The 19361-nt window shown below is 46.6% G+C and overlaps 1 protein-coding gene across 5 annotated transcripts; it reads right to left on the bottom strand.

Annotated features, from left to right (window-relative positions):
• Nucleotides 1-1787: 1787 nt before the first annotated feature.
• LOC107204327 (suppressor of cytokine signaling 1-like) lies at nucleotides 1788-17019 on the bottom strand. Of its 5 annotated transcripts, XM_015627233.3 has the most exons (4): nucleotides 10607-15588; nucleotides 9830-9969; nucleotides 6578-6702; nucleotides 1788-3494 (listed from the first exon to the last, which is right to left on the bottom strand). In XM_015627233.3, the coding sequence occupies exon 4, from the start codon at nucleotides 3426-3428 to the stop codon at nucleotides 2745-2747; it is 684 nt and encodes a 227-aa protein (XP_015482719.1). In that variant the 5' UTR covers nucleotides 3429-3494; nucleotides 6578-6702; nucleotides 9830-9969; nucleotides 10607-15588; the 3' UTR covers nucleotides 1788-2744. The 5 variants fall into 5 exon arrangements, with proteins under 5 accessions (XP_015482719.1, XP_015482724.1, XP_015482723.1 ...); XM_015627238.3 differs by lacking the exons at nucleotides 9830-9969; nucleotides 10607-15588 and adding an exon at nucleotides 16622-17019; XM_015627237.3 differs by lacking the exons at nucleotides 9830-9969; nucleotides 10607-15588 and adding an exon at nucleotides 16429-16515.
• Nucleotides 17020-19361: the final 2342 nt, after the last annotated feature.

Genomic DNA, 19361 nt, shown 5'->3' with positions numbered 1-19361 from the left:
TAAATTCTTACCGTTTTGCTTTGTACATCTTTTTTTTCAAGAGCTGAAAGAAAAAGGTTTCTCTTCCAACATCCAAGCAGAGAATGAAGGACTCTAATGCTTGTCTCAGCCAATGCACTTTTCACTTTCCTGTTCTTTCTGCATTGATTTCCTTTCTTGCACCAATCCTGATCTGCAGAGTGACCTCTCCTTGGGAATAATGAGGATACTCACACATGATGTGCTTTCAACTTCCACAATATAACAATGCTTGGCAGTAATTCACTGCTTTTCATCCACAGATCTCAAATCAATTTGCTGCAGCCCTGCATGGAATTTACTTACTTGTAAGACTGAGACAAGTGCTTGCTGTGCAATTAAAAAAATAAAAATAAAAAGGAACAAAATAAAGTAGACTTTATTAAAATCCAAACTATTTCTTTCTCCCATGGTGTGATTTTCCTAAAGCGCAACCCAGGCCATAAATAGGGCTCTTCTGAGCCCCCAGCTATACAACCCAAGATGCTCATTTGCGGCCAAATGAGAACAGTTCACAGCCAGGTCAGAGCAATACCGTTAGAAAGCTCTTCCCTTAGTGAGGTATAACCTGGCCAGAAAACAGAAGCATTCCTGTGCTCTAAACATGGTTCTAAACATGGAAGAAATTATACTGCTCCTCCATCCCCCTGCTTTCTGAAAGGAAGGCAGGAAGGCAGCCAAGGCACCTCAGCAGTCACCCTCAAGAAAGAAAAGGATCGAGGGGTGGATGTGATGCCTGGGCCAGCAGATCCAGTCCCACTCCTCCATGGCAGAGAGGGAGAGCAGATGACCCTGCTGAGGCAGGGCCTTCACCCAAGAGCCTGAGAACAGTCCCAGAGGTGCCCAGAGCCACCTGAGATGCTGGCAGCAAGCAACACTATGCCCACATGTCAGCCACCCCAGGGCACACAAACCCTGCAGAAATGAATAACCCCAGCTCCTGCTTTTGCACTGGGCTGAGACGCAGTAGCTGCAGGGCCACCGAGCTGCCTCTGGTCTCCCTGCAGCTGGAAGGAGCAGGCAGCAAGGACAAGATCACCATTTTCCCTGACACTTACCTAACTACCTTTGTTCATAAGCCAATGCCCTGAGACAGGCAGACAGGCACCTCACCGCCAGCAGAGCAACAGAGCCCTCCAGAGAATAATTCAGAGTGTCTAAGTTAGGCTCCTGTGATTCATCACAGCCTGTATCTCTCTCTGTGCTGACCACACACTTTAGTTCCTCAGATAAAACAGCTGATCACAATCAAGAAAATTCAGTGTACTCTTCCCCTGTTCGACTTTTTTCTTCCATACAGGTCTAAAGAGGAAAGTCAGCATGAGCAAAGCAGGCTGCCTGCCCAGCTATGGATGTTCAGCAGCATGGAAAATGGTTTGGCTCAAATTTTAGAGTATCTGAATTTCTTTTTTTATGTAGCTGCTTTCAATTCACTTACTTTGAAGACATCATACGGACTATCCCTGAAATGAACCATGACCCTGTTTAAGCCAACTCTGTTCCTCCCATGTGTACTCATACTCACCAGTTCAAGTTCACTAATGCTGTGTCCTGTTCTAAGATCTTGAATTACTCAGTCTTTTTCAAACACTCAGTATAAATTTTAAGGTACAGAAAAAACTTTCTAAAAATGTAGGGCTGAGATTTTCAGAAGTATTCTCTGTTTAGAGAATTCTTCAATTAATTACACTACAAGATGAATTTAAGTTTAACGTTCCCACCTAGAACCACTCATTTATGCTCTGCTTTTGTTCCTTATGAGAAATTCGCTTGTTCAGTTTCAGTTTGATTACCAAGCCTGGACACTAAACTAACTGGGCTTCCAACATTACAAGGGAATGAAATTACTGCCACGTATTCACTGACTTTTAAAAATCAATATAAAAATTTTATTAAAATTTTAGAAGTTTTATATAAAAAATTCCTTGCCTTTTCAGAGGCAAAACCAAAACATCTTCTGATGCTCGACAGATGGCAGCAGCACACTATCAGATGAGCTTAAGAAAGGGTGCAGGATATCATCTCTTCACACCCTCCCAGGGCAGATACAACTCTCCAGATCAGGGTTATCTCTGCAGGAATGCCATGCCCTTAAGTACAGCATAACCCATCTTCACTCTCAAAAATCCAATCAAATGAAGCAATGCAAAAGCCAGTGAAGCTGCATGTATCGTACACGGCTGCAATGGTTTCACTTTGTGCACAACACCGGCCTCTGAAGTAACAGGCATCACATTTGTGCTGCAAGAAGTAAAATGTGCTCTTGCTCCACCACAGCTCGGTGGGTCAGCACAAGGGTCATGCCCATCGATGTCCAAGCTGCACTGCTGTGGGACTGGACTCAGCTGCACTCCACAAGGGTAGTTTTGAGGCAGAAATGAGCTCAAGCACTTAGGGGTTGAAGAGAACATAGGGCTGACCTGGGAGGACAGACAATTCACCTTTTTCTGAAGCTTTTAAGTTATAAATGGAGAAAAGAGCAGGACTTGGTGGCAGTGGAAATGCCTGCTCTTCGAGTCTGGCTTTACCCCAGGCATGTCTGGGGAAAGTTACGCTCACTGTGTATGTATGAGGACGCATCTGTCACAGCCACTGGGTTCAAGCTCTAGTCTCTCTGCCCTCCCCCTTTCTCTCCCAGCAGCCAGTCCTGCCTCACTGGTGTGTCACATATCCCACCAGCGCAGCCATAAAAGAGGCGTCTCGCTTCATCTCCCATATGCATGGCATCATCTCCCAGCCCAGGACAGAGAGGGGCTGGGGCCAACACTCCCCTCTGACCCTCCCCTTCTGTCCAGGGGTGAGAACACCTCTTCCCTCAGACACATCCCCAGGGAGCCCCCTAGCCCTGCTCTGCCCTCCGTCACGGCACCAGCAGGGAGGCTCCGGCAGCACAGTTCTCGCAGCGTGGGCACTGTCCGGCGGCTCCGGCACAAGGGCTCAGAGAAGACCAGGGGAGTTCCCCCCATCTCATCAAAGTGCAAGGGGTTGTTCCGGGTCCCCGCCACCACCAGCTCCAGCAGCCGGACCACACAGTCTGAAAACCAGTTCTTGAGGCGGAAATAGCCCTCCTGAAAAGAGATTCGAAGGCTGACGGGGCCCGTGGGCATCCGCACGCTCAGGCTGAACAAGCAGTTCCCCTGCGAGCTGTCCCGCACCAAGTAGGTGCCTACAGGCTCCCGCTGGAGCTTGGCGTGAGCCTCCCCCACAGACAGGGGGCCCCAGTAGAAGTCACTGGCCTGGAGGATATTGAGGGATCGCTCCAGGACTTCCCACTCGCAGCTGCGAAACATCCGGAAACGATCGGGCAAGCCGGGTGGCGCGGGGCTGGGGAGAACGCTGCGATGCTGCCTTTGCAGACGAGAAACAGTGGTGTGTGTGTTGTGCAGATCATCTGGCCTCCCTCTGATCATCTCTCAAAGAGCCCATGAATCCTGGAAAGACGCTGCCTTTACCATGCTTCCTCCTTTGCATCCAGCCTGCGGGACAGAAGGAGAGTGAGGCAAACCCAATACCTTCTTCAACCTGGGCAAGATGCTTCCCAAGGCAGAAAGACCAGCAGAGTACCAAAGAGAGTACCAAAGAGCTACTGCATGTCACCAGCCTCAACTGTGGGGACAACCAAGGATATGTCTGTGGAAAGGGCTCCAGCTTGGAGCCCTTTCCTCCCTTGTGGTTGTGCCACCAGCACAATGTGGCACTTTACAGAGCTCTGCATCCATTGGGTTTCTATGATTCACAGCTAGGGGCTCCTGCACACCCTCCAGCAGGCTAGTTTGAACCCGGCAGATCTCAGCATTTCAAGATTTCGTCCCTTGGATGTTTGGGACTCTTCACAGTGGCCTTGAGATTGGAAAGGTGAAATGACACCACAAATCAAAAGGGAAATATTTCCTAAAGCAGGAGAAGCAGGAAAGTATAATTTACTCTGTGAAAGTGAAAGGTAGAAAGGTTTCTCACACTTCTCCAACCATTTCTTCAACAAAAACATTGACAACAGGACTTGTTAAATGCAGAAGACTACCATGAATGAGTTCACTTAACACTGGTACCAGACATTGCCAATGCCCTTCCAGACTCTTAACTTCTGTTTCTTCCAGAAGGGCAACACCCTCTGCCTGCAGACAATGCTGCCCTCTCCCAGTCACCATCCTCTAATGTACTGTCATGACCCTGCTCATCTCCTGCACCTTATGTTATCACCAGGCTGTTTTCAGAAATACAAATTTCTGAACCCAGTGTTGCCATCAGCCATCCAAGTCACTTCATATATATAAAAAAATACATATTCTAAATGTGTGTGTCTGTAGAGGCACAAACAAAAAAACCACAGCCCTAAGCCAGAGGCTCATTCTGTGTGAGAAGCTGATCTGTAACATACCACTTCCCCAGGCCTGACAAGTCAGTAGCTCGCTGCCAAATGCTGCCCTCGCTCCCTTGACATACTCCATTAACCCAGTCATACTCACTCACAGCACAGCCATGCTTGGAGCAGAACAGAGTGCTGGCACAGCCTGCAGCAGAGGAAGAGACACACTTCATCTCCAGCAGTCTCCCCCCACCACAGACTTGCCAGAGCATCAGGGCTTTTATCAGGCAGACAGCCCCCCAGGGAATGTGCAGGGACCTGTGCTGGGCTTGCACTGCAGGGAGAACTTTATGTTAAGCTTAGCTCCTTGCAAAGGTCCTCTATCTCACACCCTTTGCCAGCCATTCAAAAGCCTCACATTCCTTTTGGTGCTGGTGCCAGCTGGGTGGCCATGCACACTCTGCACCCTGGGAGATGACAAACAACTTTCCTTCACACGGGCACAGTAGTAAGGGAGAGCAGGCATGCGCCTGGCAATGCCATACTGCAGACATATTTTCTAGTCTAACATCTCTCTCAATATACAACAGTAATACCAATAATGTAGCTGCCAGGCATGTTTCATATATGGAGCCATAAGCATCCTTTCCAAGAGCAGCCTGGGAAGCTTATCCAGCTTATAGCCCTGGGATTTGCAGTCCACAAGTCACTAATGTCCCTGGTACAGTTCTGAATGCTGTTGATCCTGCCCTCTAGGTAGTTTCATAGTAGGAGGGAAATTCCATGCTGAGAGAAAGGTGGGAGGGGTAGGAAGGAGTTAATCAAATTGGGTTTTTCTCTTTTCCATTAAAGAAAAAAAAAAAAAAAAAAAAAAGGCAGCACTTGAAAGCTGCTCAGACCATTCAGAAAGTCAGAATAAATCTTAGGTGAGGGTGATTTAATGAGCAGGATGCAAACACAGTCACCACTACAGCAACAAGGGCCATCTATCACCACCAAAAACTCAGCACAGAAGGCACCACAAGGAGTTGCAGCATCTCTGTCCCTCTCCTCTTTGCTGGGTGAGGAAGCTATAAGGCCCTCTGACATTAGCTCTTATAGAAAACAAAGGTTATATGCCAGGTGCCTCCAGGGCTGTGGCTACAGCTTCAAAAGGAGTGATAAATAACTTTCCTAAACAGCAATTTCTCTTGGGTCCAAATGGAAACTTTGCCAATTTCACAGGTCAAGGTTGGAAATTTAATTCAAGCATGAAAACAGAAGCAGACAGCTGTCTTTCATTTCCAAGCTGGTTTTAAAAATAACAACAAATATATAATTTGTTTAAGGCTGCAGATGCTATTTGACAGAAAAAAAACCCCAAACCGGTTTGTCCCAGTTTTCAACCTTGAGTCATTCACCCAAGTCCTTTAAGAAAAATCCACTGCTACTAGAAATCTGACTGACTAAGAACTGAGACTGTCATTTCAAATTCAAAGTAAATGTAAAAATAGCACCTTGACAATTTGTTCACTTGGATTGAAATCTACATGTAGGTCAGAACCTCAGATGGGGGGAATTTGTTTAGCTTCAGTGACCCATTTCCAAGAGATAAGTGCCTGGCCTGCAGCACAGTATTAGTTACAGTAACATTAGCCCTAGAAGTGCTTCTTAATACCACCTTTAAGGTTCACTTTTAATGGGTCAACAGGTCCTAGGCATACATGGCCTCCCACATCAAGGAGGACATGCCGACCCAGGATTAGGAATAAACCAAGCCAGGGGTGGAATAAAACACACATGCATAATTAGTTCTGCTGACCTGTCACACTACAATTTGCTTTCCCTCTTCTCCCCTCCAAAAAAACCCAAAAAACCCCAACGCCCAAACAAGTTACTACCTCCCTTCTGCAAGTCAGAACAATGCTTACAGCCAAAGCAACATACCCTAAAAAGCTGGCATCCTGCTAATTAAAAGGCTGGATAAGTTTCCTCAGACTTTCTGATTTAGTGCAAGTTCAAGAGCTTTTTAAAATAAGTGCTCTTGACACAGGGCATTCTGCTTTCCTCCACACTCACAGCCCAGGCAAGGCAGCGTATTTTATATAAGGAGACAATTCTAGTAAACCAGGGGACTGTACACAACGTGTGGTGTCAGCCAAGCCAACCCTGCACCCTGGGGCTTGACAAATCTGGCATGTTTAACATCAGCCTCAAGTACTCAGCTATGATGCATCCTCGCTCTGTTCTTCCAGGATACTTGAAAAAGCTTACCTCTTTGTCTTTGCCACCCATAGGGATGAGTTTCTCGATGTCAGGACTGGAAGTGGTCCAAATTCAAAAGTTCTGATGCAGCACTCCCCAGTTTTTGCACGACTTTACTTAAGACAAAATCCATCCTTTGAAAAGAAAGAGAAGTCCATCAAGCAGGTGACTAAGCCCATTACTTTGCTATAATGTGGATCTAAAATACAACAAATCTGGGGACAGGTTATTTGTCTTTATCTCTTTGATCTGTGTTACTGTAGAAACACATATACAGCACTTCAGATAGCAACAGAGACAGCAGATTATTGCTGTTATTACTATTGCTACTTACAAAGCCATGAGCTGATTAGGTCCAGGCAGCTCACAGGTGGCCCAAGGACAAATGTAAAGACCATAAACTCATCATCTTCTGGAATCAGGAACCATAAAACCAAATGTTAAGAGAAAATGGCAACAGGAATAAACCTAAGGATTCAGAACAGCAAAGTCCTAACTTGTGCTTAATACAAAACACAACATTTAGAGTATCTTATTTGACACCACGGAGGTATCCATTCACTGCTGAGTTATCCTAATTGTGACCCAAAACGTTCTGGCCCACACTCTTCTGCCCTGCTTCCCCAGCTCTCAAGACTTTTCCTTCTCACCTCACAGATGGAAAAGTAAACCCACTGACCTGGTGGAGCAGCAGACCACCACATGTGGAATCATATGTCTGTCAGTGGATCCATCCAGCAAGCTGAAAAAACAATCCCAGCTTTCTGCATGCCTTTCAGAGGCAGTCCCTGCACAGCTTCACTGGTACCCATGTAACATGACTTCTCTGCATCTTTCCCAGCCCAGTCCATACTGGGCACACAGCCCACAAGCTACACTGACTTGCAGATAGCAAAAAAATCACGGTCAATTCCATGATTACACTTTCCCATTACCACTCCATTTGGCTTTGACATCTCCCAGATATCAACCCTGCAGTTCCCAGAGCAGTTAGATGGAGACTGGGATAATTAGGAAAAGCTCTCCCTAAGGCACCCTGCAAGCCCTCACCACAGCATCCCTACTCCAGGAAGCAGAGCCAGAGCAGACATCTCTTGTTTGCACGTCCGCATCCCACAGAAATGCACTGCCTACTGATTTGTGGCTGGGAAGGATGTTTCAAAGGAAAGCTTGAGCAAAACGCTGGAAGAAACCTCCCTGGTAAAAGCCAAGCATGCAGCACTGGGTTTTAATGGTAGGCCAGCCTGGTTCCCAGGCCACCACCGCCTGCCACACACTGGCATGGACTTGAATTGCGCCATCACCGCCACGATGCATGGTTACACCAAAGACCCTTGCTATGAGCACCCTGCCACAGCCAAGGTGACTTGGGCTGATCCAGAAAGGGATCACAGAGAGGGAAGGGAAAGGAGATGCACAGACAGACGTGCCAAAGAGAACAGAGGGAGCTGTGGTTAGAGGAGGAATGTGGCCCAGCTCAGCCAAGAGGACCGATGTTGACCACAGCCAATTTCTCCAGCACAAAGCACGCCTCGGAAACATTGCAGTTCCCTCTATCTTTTATGCCATGGCAGTTTGATGTGAGGCTGCCATTAGGTCTGACACTTGAGAGAATATGTGGGAAAAAACTCAAACCACACCACACATACATACCCCAGACCAGAACTGCATTTCCCTATACAACCAGCATCCAAGGATGCAATATTTAATAAAATAAGCTGAGGCAGCACACACACCGTGTGTGTTCCTACTGGAACTGGCAGTTCCTACTTCACCCTGTAGAGACACAGGGCAGGAAGATCCTGCATGCAGGCTCTGGGAATCAGCAGCTGGACACCTTGCAAGAAGACTTGTCTTATCAAACACCTCCCAAGATTTTGGGTCTGGAGAACATACCTCAAAACCCACAAATAACTTTGCATGTATTTGATATTAATGTTTGGTACTTCTTAACATATTTTTCTATGACGTGTGTTTTCTGAATTAATATGGCACTTTGCTGACAGGGGCAAAAAGGCTTTTACTCCAAGAAAATCAACAAGACAGTGTAATGTGTGCCAAATACTCTTCAAGGCAGGGAGGTCTGCAAGCACTTCGGTTTCTCCCCCGACACATGTTAAGAAAAACCCAACAAGGCGGCAGTTTAAAGGAAAAACTTTACTGGGCTAATTAAAGAAGCTAGAAGGAAGACATACATTTTTAGGGTACCCTCCCCAAACCTTGGAAATACTATGCACTTTCAGAAGAAATACTTTCAAATAAAAGAGCCCAGTGTGAAACTGTAATCCTGCCATTTTAGAATAACAGAAAAGCCTCATCACTTCCCTGAACTCAGAGGCTGCTCTGCAGTAGCCACAAGCAACTACAACTTATTCCATAGCAAGTAAAACTACCAAAACTACCATCTAACTTCTGCCAAAGACATCTTCTATGGAGACTGAGTTATTTCTGCCTTCTCCTGTAACTGGGGAAACAAGAAGGGAAAAAAAAAAAATAAAAAAAAATCAGGAGGAGTTACTACTAAGTTCCAAAGCTGCAGCTGAGCCTATCCTGCTATGGCTTAAGCAAAGAGAGTTGTTGCTCGCCTCTGGCCAACAGCATTTTTGGTAAGTGAGGGAAGCCCAGTCGTGCTGCTCCTGACCTTTGCAGTTTCACAGCGAGCAGCCATTCCTGTGAGTGTCAGTGCTGCACAGCTACACAAAACTTCAGCCCTGTGCTTGGCCAGGGAACACAGAGTCTGTGCTGCTGCCTTGTAGATCCTCCACACCACACTCCGGCTCAGGAAGCAGCCCCTCCGGAAAGGTGGCTGGAGCTCTCCCCAGTTTGGGGGCAGAAACAAGAGACAGGGAGAGGGCACAAGGAGAAAGAAGAAAGAAGCCAAGATAACAGCAGTCCCTCATGTCTCCCTACATTAAATGCTCTGTTCCACCTCTCTGTGGAGAGGGGGATCAGTGGGAAGGGGGCAGAAATGCCCAGGGCTGCCTCCAACCCATGATGGCTCCTCAGCATTACCAGCTCCCCTCACCCCCAGACCAGCAGCATAGGTACATTTCCTCTGCCTCTCTCTACTAAACTGACTTTGTTCCAGAACTCTGTTAGAGGAAATGAGGAAATCCTGAGACACAAAGGCCATCAGTGGTCCCTGCGAGGACCATGGCTTTTTATGAAAACCATCACATTGAGCAGGAAAAGAATTCAAAGAAGCAGCTAACTCTGAGAAATGAGCAGTGTCTGCAGCTAAAACTGGTTCAGTATCCTTACCAGAACTACGGTGCTAGAGGAGTCCCAGATGATTAACCAACACGAGCACAGGGGGACAAGGGAAACACCCTGCCTTGACTCTTCAGAAGGACCAGCTTCAAACGATGTGAGGGGCCATTACGCAGCACCAGTTACTGTGCCTTCAGAGGAAAGGGCAAGGGTCAGAAAGCACAGACACACCACAACACTAAGTTTTATAGTGGGGGATTTCCAACACACAAAATAAAGAAACTAGTCCTGAGAGTCCAAAGTAAAAAGAATAAAATAAAAAAAAAAATTTAGTCATGAAAGGTTATTTAGGAAATCTTAAGTGACAGAGCATGCAGACCTCCCACAAATGACAGCACAGAGGACAGGCTTGGGGGACAACACAGGTCACACCGCAGGTAACAGCTGTAGGTGCAACAGCTTGCAAGGGCTTCTGCTGAGGATCATAGACACCAAACACACAGACTACAAAACCACAGTCCCTATTCAAATCTCTCTGTAACCTCAATAATCCTTCAGAAGATGAAAAAATAATCCTGGAGGAACCAATACAAAGGAATATAAATTATTGACGGTAGGGAACAAATTTATATGAGGATGCCTGTCATGAAACTGGGACAGTATGTGGCCAAGATAAACGAAACAAAACCCAGAAAACATATGGCATTTTCAGTTTATCAGAAACAGAAACCCTCTGGGGAATCATTTAGTTGAGTGGGATACCAGCTAGTGGGGACAGGGACACTGCAGAAAAGAGACACAAGCAAGCAGGTATTACTTTTTTCTTACACGGGATGTTGAGGAGATTCCCCAGTATTTAATGCTGATTAACCTGAAAGGAGAAAAGAGGGTGCTCGATCAGAAGAGATGGGGAAAAGTGACATTAACGCAGAAAGCCAGCTGGGTATGGTGGACTGTACAAAGATTTTGAATTGGAAATGAGTGGTCAAGATACAAAGAGAGGTGTTCTCTCAATCAAATCAGCTGCACTAGCAATTGCCAGAGGACTGCAAATACTGGAAGGAACTTTTTTGACATATGCTGCTAGGGCAGGAGCAGCACAAGGCTACCTGGTGTGGGGGAGAGCCAACCCCCAGGCAGAGTTGCCCACCAGGCAGATGGCACCTGAAGAAGCAACAGATGACAGGACACATTTTGTGCTTCCCGAAGCAAGTCAAAAAGTGAGACACAGTACATGAGCTAAAGAGCCAGCAGCACGCCAGGACCCGTATAGCAGATGGGCAGAAGATGTGGAGCAGTCATGCCACAGGGTGAATGGGAGGTAGAAGAGGGGTGGCTGGAAGAAACCAAGGCATTTCAGCCCCTGCACATCTAGTCACCTCTCTGCCACCCTCCCACCCACTGCATCTTCCCCCTTGTTCAACTGAGCGTACTTTGCAGAGCATCCCACCTCCCTCCTCAACAGGCTGGTGGGTACAAGCAGCCCAAAGGATCCCCAATCTCTTATGCAAGCGGCTCCTCCCCCTCACTGTGCAAACTCACATGTTGACCAGGCATCTTCCTAGAATTGCCTCTCCCTGTCTTCAAGCTCTCACTACTCACAGCACCTCAAACCCCCAAGGCCTAACCTTGCCCCCCAGCAGGCAGCTTACAGCCTCATCTTACTTAAATCTAGGCAGCCAACTCAAAACGTAGCAAGCCCTCTCCACTGCCTTCCCAGGGTAAACAGTGACAAAATCACTCTCTGCAGGACAGAAAAGTCAGAGGTCATTCAAAATTCATCAGCAGGAAAGCAGCAGGAGGTCAGGGAAGACTCTGTCCTGACACATGCAAATGCACACAGGCCTGTAGGAAAACCAGCTGGGTCTGTATTTTCAAGAGCAATAAATTAAGTGGTGCAGCTGACCAATGAGCCAAGTAACAGTGCTGAGGGTTCATTAAGGAAAGCTCCAGCTCCGAATGCAAAAGCAGTCATTTAAAAACCAAGAAGCAAGTGGGAGTGGGAGGGTGCAAAACGGATGGGTGGGAACATACCACTAATGTCACTACCTGAGAGAATACAGTCTGTTCTAGTCACCTGAAATAAAAACATGCAGAGCTGAGACTAAAAGGATAGGCCTAGAGATGGGTAAGAAGAAGCAACACATCACTGTACAGAGAGAGACTGGAGACATTTCATGTTCAGTTTAGAGAGCAGGTATATACACAAGAGGATGCCAGAGAAAGATACAGTACAATGAGGACATTCTTTTTGTATTTTTTCAGAAAACCAGATGAGAGGAAGTTCAAAGGTGACCAAGATTGAAAAGTAAGTAATTTTAAAACTCATAAAAGGAAAAACGCCAATCATATAGAGTGGGGAAAGTGAGAGAACTGATGTGAGGAATCTCATTTCTCTTCTCTCTCAAATGTCTTTGCTTTGTTTCTGTCATGTCATGCTTTAGCAGACCTTAGGCAGAGGAATCCAGCAGCAAAGGGCTGGGTTTTTTATCAACACTTTTTTAAGACACCTCTTAACCATTTAAACCTGACATAACACTAAGAGAAGCCCAGCACAAGGCATAAATGCCCTTTGTGCAAAACTGAAGTAGTAAAAAAGGGTATAAGAAGTCAATATGAGGAATCAGCTATGGACCTGCTGCAGAGTTAAAATAGCTCTGTCCATGTTTTTCTCATTCTTTAATGACTAAAAAGAACAGCACCTTTTCTTTCGATGTGCTGACTTGAATATCAGTGTGCACTGTACACAAATAGCAGGTTTCAAGTGTTTACTACTAAAGCAGTAAATATTCCTACAGGTCTGACTTCCATCCTTCCACGCCAAAAAATCTCACCAGAAAACAAGGAAGAACTAAAATATGGATAAAGAACAATGCTGTTGGTCTGTCAAAAAGCATAAACAAACCACTCCTGCACAATCAAACCTGTGCTCATCACCACTAGTGTGCCAACTGAGGCAAACTTACACTGAACCCCCTTAGCTTCAGCAAGGCATCTTCAGCAGGATGTGCAGAAGCCTAGCTACAAAGTTCAGACTGCAGATCTCTCGCATTTTCCTAAACTGCTAAAAGTCATAGAAATTTTCTTAGCTTTAGCCTAAGTTTCCAAATAAACTTTGCTACTGAGGAAGTATGAAAGTAGATCCAAACTGTTTCTGAACTGCAGAATCACATACACACAAAAAACTCCCTTGTTGCACAAGTCACAATCTGAAGTCAAATTTTTTCTTCAGCACTTGCAGGGAGTGAGGGAAAGGACAAAAGCCTTCTGCAACAAAGGCAACTGAATGCTTCCAGTTTAACCCAATTTTGTCAGCCACTGCTCCAGTATAAAGCTGTAAGCAAAGAAGCCATCTGCAAACTTAATAGCGGCACCGTTCGATTCTTCCCCTCAACTTTGCATGGGTTTGCAAACAAGCAGAAGCACACAAAGTGCAGGAGGAGCAGGAAGAGAGAAGGCAGAGAGAATGTGCATTATCAAAATACCTTGAGAGTGGTTCTTGGAAATGTGCAGCCTGCAAGCCTGTATCAGACATTCATTTCCTGTGAAGTGCACACAGGCCTTTTCATTTCTCCACTGAAGAGGATGAAAATAAGGGGCAGCTCTGAAGTCTCCAAAGACAACACAAACCACCATTTTGCCATTCTACTAAAACCGAATTTACATTTTTACACTATTAAATACCTATTGAACAGAAGCGTTGATTTCCATTAGTTTAAAAAGTAGGATTTTCTACACCTCTCACTTCCAAATCTTAACGTGAAACCTTGCATTTGGTGAGGGGCAAGGGGGAAGAAGAATTCAAGCAGTCCTTTTGATCAGTCATTAACACAAATTGACCAAATCCTGCTACATGAAAACAGCACTGCACTTTTTTTTTTTAAAGGTTGAGACTGATTTCAGCAAAATGGTGAGCTAAGAAATACCTTACTGAGGCAGAAGGATGCAGGATATGCACAAATGCAAACCAGAAGAGGAGGTTGTAATGAAATAGACTGACAGGATAAAAAGGGTTGCTATCATAACTGCCTTCTGCCTCTACTTAATCAAGGATCTAATTAATGTAACATTTAGTTGCATTATTTTAAATAAACATGCCTCCTAATGACATACATGCTTAACAACTTCACTCTAAAAAGATATCATCCCTGTATGGCTTACTCAGCTCTTACACCATCCACATTTTAAGTTACAGAGATGCATGTGCCCTCCTCTCCATTCTTGTGAGCTTTTGGCAAGCACCACTAGCTGAGGTCTTCAGTGGCCTGGAATAACAGCTCAGGAACACACCACCTCCCCACAGCTTTTATTAATCTAACCACAGTATCAACCCGACCCAAATGATGTCATATTTAAGTACTGGCACTATCTCTTTACTGCTGACCAAACCAAGGCTGGAGAAACCAGGACAGAAAAGCTTGTAGGTGGCAAGGGGACAGACGGGTGGCAAGGAGCTGCAGGGAAACACTAGGAGAAAGGAGCAAAACATTTCCAGTGGGGACAGAGTAAAAGAGAAACAAGGGAAAAAACACAGCTCTAAAGGCACATTTTCTCCTTTGTTTCTCAGCAATGCAACCACAGTATTAGTGACAGCAATTAAGAATTTACACCACCCAACTCCAGCTCTATCCTTGCGCAAACCGACCACCAACTTCACAGAAATCCCAGCTGGACTGAGTAGGGTAAGAGGCACTGTTTCATGTTTGAAGCTGTCATCTGGAAACTGAATTTGGCCCTCTCTGAGCAGGCACAGTGGGGACAGAGGCACACACCTGGGAAGATCTGAAGAATCTCAGCCTCTCCCAGTGCTCTTCTATGTCCATTTTTGGGGACCCTAGCACAGTTTACCTGTGCCTTCCAACACAATCTTACAGAAAATCCCTGTGTTGCCACTCAACCCCACTGCATTTAAGTAAGTACTAATAAGCAAGGCAGGTTATGAAAGGACATACAACATACAGAACATTAACAAGGAGTACAGAAACAACAAAGTCCCAGATCCCAGTTTAACTCAGGAAAAGATGGGAACCTGTGTGGGAGGTTGGCATCCCAGTAATCCTGCGGGCTTGTGCCCAAGAGCCTTCCCCTCTGGAAAGAACAAGAATCCTTACTTCAACAACCATGTTTTAAATCACATACCCAGCAGAATCACTCATGAACACAGAAACAAAGCTTGGCTTCATCTGCAGCGACTGGCCACATTTAGTCGCCGTAACTTGAGCAACATTATGTGATAATACAGCCTCAGTCTCACAAACTTCTGTGCATATACATGATTTTAAAGCACATGACCATTGCCCTGCTGTGACTGAATGGGCCATTTGACATTCACACAGCATCTGAATTGCAGTTGCAATTGTTTGGAGAAAGAAGATATGCTTGTATACCTTCTTAAGGACACAGTAAATAAAGAATGAAACATCAGGAAACTAGTTATTTCTGATTCCACCCCATTTTACAGAGTTGAATGTGGTCAACATGTGACTGGGTTTTTAATTTAAATTCTCTGAGAGCTGCAAGGACTAGAACTAGTAAATGGCACTGTCTGGACCACATAGTCCTAAATAGCAGCTTGCTAACAATACTCTTTACCCTCAACTTTCCAGAACAATGGTCAAGCCACATCCCCCTTCTTCACCATGCAGGAGAAGAAAAAAGCCAGGGACATTAACTTAACATTCTTGAGTTCCTCTCAGATACCTCTGGGATTCATCCAGATCCTGTTTCCAAGCTTCTACTAAGCAAGAAGTAATAGATATTTAAACTAAATTTTTTAAAAAGAGAAAAAATGAAACCTAAGAGTAGCATGAGCTGAGGTTTTACATGGTAACCATTCCAAAATTCTCAGTAACAGCGCGTGTATTTGTGGGAAAAAGTGAGTAGCGGATCCTGCATGACTGTGAGCACCATGACTCAGATTGCATAAAGGAGGATTTAGTGATAACCTTTGCGATGAGGCTTTTCATGGGCGTGCAGCACTTATCTTCTGAGAAACGACAGGTGTGAGGCTGCGTTCTGACTGTGCCAGGTCTGGAGGATGGCGAGTTTCTCCGCCTTTCAAGGCAACCCCAAACGGGCATGTACACCCCTGGTTCAGTCACTTCCCTGTAACTCCTTCACTTCTGGCAGGCAGCTCCCTTTCCCAGCTAAGTGTAACACCCTGAGCACCGTTTCTCCAGGGCTTTACGTGAAAGGGAAGAAGTGGTGTGAAGACCAAGTTACCCAGACCTGTGTGGCTGCTTCCCTACAGATCCATCTAAGACATTACATAATTTGCAGGTTTCACTTTAAAAGAAGCATCCCCTGTCCTGACGCTGTGAAGAACACCTTGACGGCAGGACAGTCCCCATGGAGCCTCCCAGGCTACTCCCAGCACCTCGCCACCAACCCAGTACAGCACATGGCTCCCTTCAAGGCCGGCAGTGAGATGCCAGCACCCCAAATCTCCCCCGACTCCTCGGAAAAGCCCCCCCAAGCCCCAACACCCTCCTTCTTCCCACCCAACGACGGTCCCAACCCCTCCAGGAGCCAAATCATCGGAGGCTTGCAAGCCAAGGGGGGATCGGAGCAGACAGGCAGACGGACAGACAGACTCCCCGCAGCCCGCGCCCCCAGGAAAGGCTGTTTCCAGTTAACGCAGCACAACTTACTCTCGGCACCTCCGGGGCCACGGGCGGGCGGCGCTGCCTCCGGTGCGAGCGAGCGCTCAGTGCCGGAGAGACGGCGGCGCTGCCCGGCCCGGCCCCCGCCGCTCTCCCGCCCCGAAGCCAAACGGAGGCGGCCCCGCTCCCCGCATCCCCCCCCCGGCCCCTCCGCTCACCAAGGGGCCGGTGCGCGGCTTACCGGGGGCGGCGCGGCTGCCCCGCCGGGCCCTCCTCGGGCGCCGCGGCGGCGGCTTCGGCTCCGGGGAGCGGAGCGGCACAGAAGGGAGGGGAAGGGTAGGAGGGGAGGAAACCCCCCAAATGTTTCTTTTCCGAGGACTGAGCCACGGAGGAGGGGAAGGGGAGGGGTTTCTCCCTCCTCCACTACTCCGTCTTTCCACGGCGTGGCTCTTGCAAGGGGAACAAAAAAGTAAAGAAGAAGAAGAAAAAGTTTGGGTTTTTTAAAAAGCAAACTTGGACGGATAGCGGGGAGAGAGAGGAAAAAAGGAAAAAAAAAAATAAAAAAAATATGCTGTGAAAGCCCCTCTGCCGCGGACTGGCAGAGCGAACTCCACCGGGACGGCACCGCAGCATCCGCCAGCCCCGGGACCCGCCGGAGCCACGTGTCGCCCGGGGAGGGGGCGGCCGGTCCGGGGCTCTGCCCCTCCTCCCAGGCACCCTCAGCTGCATCGGGGCTGGGGCATCGGGGTTCGCAAGCGCCGGGGAAGGGGCAGTGTCCAGGGCCGAGACGGGGGGGACGTAGGGGGCTCTTTACACCAGCGGAAATCAGAGAGCCTGCCCCGACCTTCCCTGCCAGAATTCTCCCAGCACCTCTCGGGCACTGCAGGAGCTCTCAGAAGGACACCGGGCACCCTGGAAGCACAGCGTGTGTGGCAGGGTAATACGCACTTAAGGATCGTACCCCAAAACGCACGCTCTTGCCTTGGTGGGTCAAATTAAAATACTGGAAATCATGTAAAAAATTACAAATGCAGAGAAACGTTGTGATATGAAATATAAATAGCGCACTGCATGGTGCATACTGTAAGCATATTACTGCTCAGAGAAAATAGATGTATTAGAAGAAAAAATAAACTTTGGAATTCAGTACAAACCTCACAGTTTAAAGGCCTAGCCTGGAATGAAGCTGTGATTTGATCATGTTATCAGAGCTCTCATTCATCTATATACTTTCTCTAGATGCTTTGAACATTACCTGGTGTGTGCATACCAGGTGGATTGCCCTGTTGAAAAAGCTCTATACAAATCCCAAACGCAGACGTGCTCTGGCTGCTCTGTACCAGTGCAAAGCAGCCGTAATTCTAGCTTGAGCAGCAGACTAAAAGCTTTACAGCTGCTTGGCATTGCTAGGGAGCATAAAGCAGTCAGAAACACACCACTGAATCTGATCCTCAGCCTTGCCAGAAGCTCCACTGAATGTTGAGACATCAATTCTTGTTTTTCCTTTCAACCAAGCATGAAGATGTTGCTGACCACAGAAGAATTTCTGAACTTTCATAAGAATCTGGGCAAAGCACTTCATTCTTTTTCAGAGAGGCTTCAGTGGGAGGACCTGCCGCTGGAACTCTAAATCACAGCAGGGATGAAGTGCTCATCTGTTCCATTTTTGGTTTTTAAGTAGGCTTGTCACACTTTTCTTTGTACTTTTGGATGGTAGCTTCAAAAATATCCTGTGGTTTGCTTTACAGTCGCCTAGTAGGGAGTCTGTTTCCCTCTGTGGATATTTATAACATTTATTGGGTGACTTCATAGACTCTTCCAGCCACCTTGCCTTAATGTTAAATGGCCTGGTCTAATTCTACCTTTGCTTCTTTTTCATCTTTGCCTGTGAAAAGTTACCATCCAGCCTCACTGCTCCAAGATTGTCTGTGGGTCTTGCTCATATTTCTCTCATCCACTTGAAACTGTGACCTGGCAGCAGTTACAGCTGAAGCGTATTGCAGCAATCATCTTCAGCCATAAAAGCCAGTGAGACATGTCACAATGGCACTACTGACCACAGTTTTCCAAAGCTCAGGTTTGACCCACAGGGTCCAAAGTGTGTTCAGGATCAAGGTACCTCTGAGGTACCTTCATTATAGGTGGAAAACACAAGCATGCTGAAATAGCTTGTGTCCTGTGACATGAAGGAGGAGAAGGCAACCACATCATGCACAGGCTTAGCTAGTGCTGCATTTCTTTCCTGTGAGCCTGAAACCAAGTCTAGATATGTTTAACATGAAAAACAAATCCTATCTTTAGGTGAGTTTTCTTGAGGAAAAAAGAATACAAGCAAATTCCCTAGAACCAAGAGACTTCCCATGCTCTCCTGGAGCATCACCACTGGATTGAAGAGTTTTTTTCCCCCAACTGCTTTCAGTGCAAGGATACCCACCTGAAAACCTTTGTGTAATGACAGTGAAAATATAGGCAGGCTAATTTTAACACCTCCCACTGCTGCATCTCTGAAGAAAGCTGGATCCATCCTAAAGACAGTTTTTGAGATGCCCAGGATGCTGATGACAGCATAACAAGAAATAGCTCCCAAGAAGGTGCCAGGATTTGTTATTAGGATTTACAAGTTTTATCCTACCCCTCATTTTTTTCCCCTGCCTATGGATACATATACCCTCACTATCCCTGATACTAAAATTTTAAACCACATTAAATGTGAAACATCAATTGATAAAGCTGCTGATGGAATGAACCATTTCCAGAGAGTTTTGTCTTAAGTCCTGCTGCTGAGAGCTGTGGGTCTGAGTTCATTCTGCCTTTGGATCATAGTTCTACTTTGTGGTGTTTCTCTGCTTGTTCTTCAGCAACCTCCAAGTCTTTGGTAAATCCCAAGATGTTGATATCCAGCAGCCCAAGAACCAATAACACCCTAACAGCTTCAGTACTTCTCAGCATGCAGATTCCTTACAACTTGCATAAGGAAGAAG

This window comes from Parus major, chromosome 1A, assembly GCF_001522545.3.
Source record: "Parus major isolate Abel chromosome 1A, Parus_major1.1, whole genome shotgun sequence".
In the NCBI taxonomy this organism is placed as follows: domain Eukaryota; kingdom Metazoa; phylum Chordata; class Aves; order Passeriformes; family Paridae; genus Parus; species Parus major.
Note: the sequence above shows the minus strand (reverse complement) of the source record. Positions and strands in the feature narration are given on the sequence as shown.